Source organism: Cuculus canorus, chromosome 15 (genome assembly GCF_017976375.1).
Source record: "Cuculus canorus isolate bCucCan1 chromosome 15, bCucCan1.pri, whole genome shotgun sequence".
Classification (NCBI taxonomy): Eukaryota; Metazoa; Chordata; class Aves; order Cuculiformes; family Cuculidae; genus Cuculus; species Cuculus canorus.
In genome coordinates this window covers 16,979,699-16,987,701 of record NC_071415.1, presented here as the reverse complement: position 1 = coordinate 16,987,701, position 8,003 = coordinate 16,979,699, and the positions used below count along the sequence as shown (strand labels likewise).

The 8,003-nt window shown below is 39.8% G+C and overlaps 1 protein-coding gene across 1 annotated transcript; it reads left to right on the top strand.

Annotated features, from left to right (window-relative positions):
- Positions 1-692: 692 nt before the first annotated feature.
- Positions 693-6,850, top strand: RSL1D1 (ribosomal L1 domain containing 1). The gene is made up of 9 exons (XM_009560319.2): positions 693-799; positions 1,077-1,216; positions 2,048-2,186; positions 2,776-2,924; positions 3,082-3,183; positions 3,768-3,861; positions 3,948-4,076; positions 4,830-5,027; positions 6,367-6,850. Exons 1-9 carry the CDS (start codon positions 764-766, stop codon positions 6,703-6,705), a joined length of 1,326 nt encoding a protein of 441 aa, XP_009558614.1. The 5' UTR covers positions 693-763; the 3' UTR covers positions 6,706-6,850.
- Positions 6,851-8,003: the final 1,153 nt, after the last annotated feature.

Genomic DNA, 8,003 nt, shown 5'->3' with positions numbered 1-8,003 from the left:
AAGACAGCTCTATTAACTATGTCAAATGCCTTTCAAGAGAAAATGATCATACTTAGTCAATTAAACCACATCTAGTAAAATTTAGTTATGTTAGCCTTCAAATGTTGCAGAAAGATGTGCTTGGATGAGACCGATACAAGAAAAATTTGAATTTGAGTCACCAATCATAGTTCCTTTAGTTCTCTCCTATTAACGCTGGGCTGACCCAGAGCAGTCAGGCTACAAACATACCGTTCAATCCCCCCTTACAAGACCGGCCCGGCTTATTTTCAGAGCTGTCCCAGTCATCTGACTTGTTCTTTTTTGTTTAACAAGTCACAATGACATGTTGATGTTTTATTAAAACAAGATTGCTCTAAAATACGAAAAGCCTCTGCTAATACAACTGTCAGATTACGCGGGTACCATATGCAAACGTTCTACCAGTGCTGGAGAGGTTCCAGCGAGTGCCCCGTTGGGCTGCTCCGCACGTCCCTAGCCTGGCAGGAATTTCTCTAATCAATACTTATAGGACTACAGGGCAGCAAAGGATAGCTTTTCTTTTTTCTTAGCCAGTTTCATTTATTTTGTTCGCTTGTGCAAATCACACAACAGAAAATGAAAACTTCCATTTTCCAGGATTCTTTTGCAGCGGAAGGTTCAGCCCCTCCCCGGCAGACCCGCGGAACCAATCTTCTCGGAACGCGGTTTCGGGGGGAGGCGGTGCCGCCCCGGAAGTGGCGCGTGCGCAGGCGCGGCGGCTGCACGTGGTGCCGGCGGAGCCATGGCGGGGGGCCGCGAGCACCTGGACCGCGCGCAGGTACCGCCGGGGGCGAGAGGGGGAGCGCGGCACAGCGCGGGGCTCTGCTTGAAGCTACAGTGCAGCCAAGAGTTTTGACTGCTGCGAAGCTTCATAATGTTCAAATTAGACCTTGGAAAGTAATAGAATATGCGTAGATTTCTGGGGAAACGTATAGCGGGAACTATATTCGGTAAGAGCCTCTGCCTCGTTGCACGAGTGACGGAGGTCGCCGCTCGGCCGTGATGAAGGGTGTTCGCTTTCTAAGGCTGAGTTTGATTTGCTGCCGCCGCTGCAGGTGAAGAAGGCGGTGGAGGCGCTGCTGGCTTTCGGCAGGAGCAAGGCCAAGCGGGGCGCGCCGCTCCTCGGCGACAGCGAGAACGTGCAGCTGATGGTGACGGTCTGGAAGGTCCCGCGGGTGCCGCAGCTCATCAAAATGTAAGAGAGCCCCGGGGGCCGGGAGGGCCGGGGAGCCGGGCACCCCTGCCCGCTCGGAGCAGAGGGTTCGAGGGCGCGACCGCCCCCGGCTCGGCGGTTGCTGCCATCGACCCTGAAGCTCCGGAAAAGAAATCGGTAGGATTGACTCGGACAAAGGTGATTGTTCGCTTAGAAAGTTTGGGGCTACAAATTCCACCTGAAAAGATACAACTTCCGTCTCCGGAAGTGAAGTTTTTGGGCATATGGTGGAGAGGGGGAGCAGCATGCATTCCTTCCGAAACAGCTTTGGAAGCGGTAAAAATACTGGCAAATATAAGAAAAAATTACAACACGTTCTAGGCCTGTTCACTTTCTGGAGGAGACACATACCAGACTCTTCCACTTCAGCTTCTTTGTATTAACTCACCACCAAACCCCGAGGAGGTTCCCTGCTCCTTCTTGCGATACCCGATAAGGAGTTTTAATTTTTCTTTTAAGCTGTAGCCATGCTGTGAAAGTTTCCCTCCTTTACCCGGGCCCCTGCGCTACAAAGACTTGCCTTGTGAGTGCAGCCACAGCGTAAAAAGAGGAGACTGGGTGGGCCTTGTCCTCCTCCAGCGCCTGGTGGTACCGGTATCTGCCAGGACAGATGTGTCTGGAGCTATGGTATAAAACTGTTTAACTCTTACAGGTTGTAAAAAGTATAGGTTGTGCTGAGGATGTTTAGGAGTTTACAAAGGCCAGAATGCAGACACGTAGCTTGCCTGGAGTTCTTATTAAAGGACCTAGTTCTGGAAAAATGTCTGTTTCCTCTGTTAGTCATTCCCTGGCCATCTCCTGTTCTTGTTGTAGACCACTGCCCCATGGCATTCGACCAGAAACAGCTGAGGTTTGCCTGTTCACAAAGGATGAACCAAATTTGTCAGCAGAACAGACTGAAAATCTGTACAAGAAACTTTTAATCCAGAATGGGATCAGAAGCGTGAGCCAGGTGAGAGAGATGCATGATGGTGTAGTACAGCGCTGTCACTTCTTTCCTCTTCTACCAGCAAAAAGGGAAAGTTGTTTCCTGCTGTTTAACATTCTAATCTCAGTGGTTCTGAGTTAACGATCTCTAGTAAGATTTTTCTGACCATCAGACTGCATTTTAGAAAAACTTCTTCAGTTTGAATTGGGATCTTTAGCAGTCAGATGTCATTGTTGGATAAATGCTTAATATTTCTTTTGAGTAGCGGAATGGGAAGACTCGTAAAACAATATTCGAGTTCTTTGCAGCTGAGTTGGATTGTTTATGTTTCTAGCAATAGAACTAGAAGGTAATGTTGTATTTAACCTTGATTTAGATACTACCATGCACTCAAATTCCATTTTGTGATTTGCAGTTACTATGCAAGAGATCCATATTGTTTGCTTCTTAAAACAAAAAGCACTGTATCCTTTTTCTATTGTTTGTCTTCAGTATTCTAAAGTAATGCAGCAGGGTAAGAAAATCAGTTAAACAAGTGAGTTCTGTGCTGTTCTAAGAAGTATTCTTGGGTGTGTTTTCAGTGGTGGGGACTAAACTGTTACTTGCATTGCAGATCATCTCATACAAAACTCTCAAAAAGGAGTACAAACTATTTGAAGCAAAGCGTCGCCTCCTGAACAGATTTGATCTCTTTCTTTCTGATGACCGGATCAGAAGGCTCTTGCCCTCACATCTAGGAAAACACTTTTATGCAAGGAAAAAGTAGGTCTCTACATTCGGTATATCCATTTTGCATTATCTTTTTTAAGATTTGATTCTTAGTAAAGTTTCAGGGGGTAGGGGGGTGGGAGAGTTTGGGGTGGTTTTTTTTGGTTTGGGGGGTTTAATATTTTTTTAATCCCACCCCGTTCCTTTTTAGGGCACCTTTATCTGTAAACCTGAAAGCCAAAAATCTCGCTAAGGAACTACAAAAACATATCCAGGGGACTACACTCCCAGTTACCAACAAAGGGTGCTGTTAGTAAGTATGAGTAGATAAATACTTCACTTGAAGGATGGTTGTAGTTTAGCTGTAGAAATTTTAAATTAGTTGGTTTGATTACATTAATATGTGATTAAAAGAGGCTAAAGGGTCAGCATTCCAGATACAGGCCATTTTGAACCTCAAGCTGTATAAAGAAATCAGTAAATCTACTTAATAATAGGTTTTACTGTGAAGTTTTACTGTTTGTCTTTTTTCTTATGCCTAAGGAATTGTCCAACAGCATGTATAATCTTAGAAAAATATTAGTGTTGAATTAGATAAAAACTACTTCCAAAATATTATATTCTTGTAGGACTTTTCCCATTTATCGTGCATCCAAAAGGATCTAAATTGGTACCTTACAATATAAGGCAGAAGCTGTACATCCAAATATGGAAGGGTTAATAGAGGTAATTCTATTCTGTTATTACAAAAGGCTTCTGCAATAGCCAGACATTCTCTCTGAAAGTTAAGATAATTGGAGATAATTAGGCTTTTTTCATTTCTGGATATGCCTAAAGACAGGTAACTTGAAGTATGTTTATTTGCCCACATATAAATACTACTCTGCTTCTTTACAGTACAGCACGTATAGGTCACACTGGAATGAAAGCTGATGAGATACTGGATAATATCATTGCAGCAGCTGAGGTGATTGCTAAGAAATTACCAAAGGTACTGCTGATTGATTGCATTGATGCCAAGCAGTTCATCATTCAGCCTTGTCGGTTTTACATAATGTACTGGTTTTGTTGTTGCAGAATTGGAAAAACGTAAAAATTCTTCACCTCAAAACACTTAAATCGGTTGCACTTCCAATTTATACTGCAAATATCTCCAACTTGGATGAGCTTGACAAGCAGCCACCTCTCAAAAAAAATAATGTAAAGGTAAAACCAAAATTCCTCAAACTTTCTATAATAGTAAATTGGAACAACTACTTCTTTGGCTTCCTTTTATGCATTAGTGTCTGATGTGTTTGGTTTAAATGTTTTAGCAGTTGATCCCAGGCATTTAAGATTGCAAATGGGTTAGGTGCTCCTGACTCTTGAGTGCTTCAAATACTCAGTAATACAAACAAAATTATGGGAACGCTGTGATAAATCATACTGAGGTTAAGCATTTCTAGTCCTACACTGTGGGCGGGGTGAGATTCTTATAACTTTTGTTTGTATTGTTTATTCATATTTGCCTTCTGAAAATATACTCCTTAACATACAGATGGACTCAGACTATGCATCCATTGTTGGCTAATCAGTGGCATCTGAATAATTCACAAGCGCATATATTTGTGTATATATGGGGAGTGACCTACATTTTAAAAAAGGAAATAATCAGCTATTTCTTTTGTACTAAGTTCTGCTTATTGCGTTCATTTGTGTAAAATAAATTTTGAGCATATATACATTCAACTTAAAGAATGTAATCTTGACATTATTGTCATTTACTTATGAGGTATTTATAGTAAACTTCTGAAAGTAATGCATCTTTTCATGTTTTACATACGGTTGACCAGTGTGGGTCTATTGAACAATAGTATTTAATGTTGCTAGACTGTCTTAATTTTAACCGTATTAAAACAACTATTATACATTTAGAAATGTTATGGAGAGTTTCTGAGATATTCTTCCAATTAATTCTAGAAGGGAAAGAATAAGAAACCGAAGAAGGCAGCTAAAAAAATTAATTCAAGTCAGGCCTCTTCAACAACTGGAATTAATGCTGCTGCTACCCAGGAGCTTGCGATAAAAGAGAAAGGCCTCAAAGAACCAGGTGATCGTGATGATGAAGAAATTCCACAGCTGGTGCCTATACAAACAACTATCTTAGCTGAGCTGCAGGTAATTGTTTAATAATGTGAAGAAATTCACATTTCAGTTAAAAATAAAGATTTTGAACTTTTTTAATTGCCCATTGCTCTGTAAGGAACAGTGAGTGTTAACACTTTTCAAATGAACTAGGATTTTTGTGAATACATCATGAAAGCAAGAGTTGAGTGTATGGGGAAGGTGCCTTAGGGAGCTGGTTAGTTTTGAGATTTTTGTTTTGATTTTCTTTTTAAATAATTTTTTAGTTATCTTACAGACAAAGGAAGATAGTGGTTATTGTTCTTTTACGTATTTTCCTGAATAGCAGCAATTTTATCTAGGTTGAATAATAAGCCTGAAGTCAGAAGAAAGGGTAAATGATTGAGAAACGGCTTAGTCAAATAAATAAAATATTTTTTAATTCAAAAACACTTGCAAAATTAAATTTTAATGTGTTTTAATGTATCATATTGTGCCTGGAGTGCAAAATTTGAGGATAAAACAAGTAACATGCCCAAGGATAGTAATATGAAAATTAACAATTCCATAATAGAAACTGATAGCTAGCAGCCTGCCTGAGTACTGTATAGACTTACTGTTGCCAATAGTGGAGATAACGTGGATCATGTAATTTACATGGCTGCAGAACAACCAGACCATTTAACAAGTATCTAGGAAAGATATTTGGATGAAAAAAACAACACCAGTTACAAAGTCAGCTGCCTTATACTGCATTTGTGATTGGAGCATATCCTTTAATGCTGTACCTTTTCAGGAATGCCCAAACTAAAACTAGGATTATGTGCGTGCCTGCAAAAAAATTCACACAGCTTGCTTCAAGCTGCACTCACGCAACAGGCCTGCATTAGCTCACGTGATGCGAGTGTCAGAGCCCTGGGGTAGATACAGCTAGAGTGGAATTGTATGAATTATTCTGATAGCAGCCTTCTTTTAAGAGGTCCGCTTGGAAATACCTGAGGAACTTTAGGGAATACTAGGCCTACTGCACAGGTAAGAGCGCAGTCAGTTTGTATGTGTACAGCTGTATTTCTAACAGAGCTGATCTCTGTGCAGTCTGTTAAGGCTGGAAATGGGGCAATGACTGGTTTAAAGCTCTGCCAGCAGAGGCCAGTGACCTGACTGGCCAAAAGTATCATTATTTTCATAACTTAGTTTTTTGTTTATTCCTCTTAGTTATTTGTTTATTTCCTTTATTCCTCCAGACTGAAGTGTGAACAGATAATTTGGGCTAGAGTACAGTTCAATCAATAGAAAGCGTTTGTCATTTATTGGTGTTCATTGTTTCTTCTTGAAAAACAGTAAAGGTGTTTCTTAAATAGAAGGGTAATTTTTTTGTGTGTCTTCAATACAGAAAATGGAACGAAGATCAGAAAAAGATGACAACCTGGGCAAGAAAACTAAAACACCCCTTGGTAAGAGAAAGAAACAGCTTGGAGCTGTGGAGACTCCAAAACCAAAACATAAAGTTACAGAAGAGAGTGCAGACTTGAAGACGTCACCGAAACAGAAACAAGCCAAGCAGCTTAGCATGCCGAAAGAGGCAATAAAAGAGATTAAAAAGACTCCCAAAAAGCCTGGAGCCAAGTCTTTTGCAACACCCAAAGCTGGCAAATCCATACAGTCGGCCAAGAAGTCTTCAAAAACACCAAAGCAAATACCCAAGAAAGTGCACAGGCCACAGTCAGCATGAATGTTGTCTTTTGTAGTCCATTTTATATAATCATTCAGTGGTGTCTTTTTAGTAAACAAATACATTGATGTAAAATATATTCTTAAGAAAATCTGATTCCAAGAGGTTTTTTTCACCAAGACCTGTAATTAATTCATATTTCCTTCTAACTGAGGATCTGGAACAAATAAACTCATGGTCTTAAGTGGCTCTGATTCTTACCTTTTATCTTTTCCTGGCCCAAACTAAAAGCACTCAAATTCATCAAGTGTCAAAGGGTGGTAGGGAGGGGACTATTCCAGGAAAAAAAAGCTGAGAAGTAGCGCGTAAGTAACATCTTTGTGCAGCATAGCTTAGTACAGGAACAGAAATGGATTGAAGCAAGAAGCATGCAAACCAACAGCCTGTGACATAGCTGCTACTGTTTTTTTTTCAATTGTTCAATATAATGAAAACAAGTTGACATTTATCAATTGTATTCCAGATATTTAAGTTAGCAGTTTGAACCTTAATGTACTGCTTAACATTTTTTACCTAGGTTATTTGTGGTTTGTTGTTGCTTTTGCATGATTTCAGTTTTATCACTTTATATTTCATGAAATCAAGCAATATCTCCTTACCTTCACTTTTGGGCCTTAAATTCTGCTACCAGGACAATCAAGGGTATCCCTGCATGCTCATTGCAATAGTGTTCTTATGTCCATCTGAAACAAGAAAAAGAGATAAGATTAATCAACTGTGGAACCAGCCTCCTTTGGAGAGTTTAAAACAACTTACCCCATCTGCTATTTAGGACATCTTTATATCAATAGATTTGCTACCTAGAAACTAATTGGGTGCTAAATTAAAACTGGTAAAAAAATTCCCTAAAGAACATGAGAAGATTAGGCTTGCTCTGTGGTGTCAACTTTCTATAACCTATAGCCTCTTGTTCTTATCTACCACAAACATTTTTGTTCAAGAAACAAATCTTAGCCAAAAAAAGCAAGTCTGACTCAATGATCCCTATTAGATCTTAACTGACAATTTCAGATTAGCTCTTAAATTTAAGATTACTGGGAAGAATAATAGGTAATAATAAAGCAAGTGTCTGAATGCTATAAAATGAAAGCCTTGGCAGGAAGGATGATAAGATAAAAACACAAAGTCATTTTGTAGGTGTTATTTACATCTTGGGCTCAAGGGAGGGGGAATTTTGGTCCACATCCTAACAATGCAACAGGGTTAGAACTGTGACTTTAACAGCTCTTTACCCGAACAATCCGAGTTGAGATTCTTAATACTGATTTCCATTTTAAATTACCTTAGTATTTGTTACT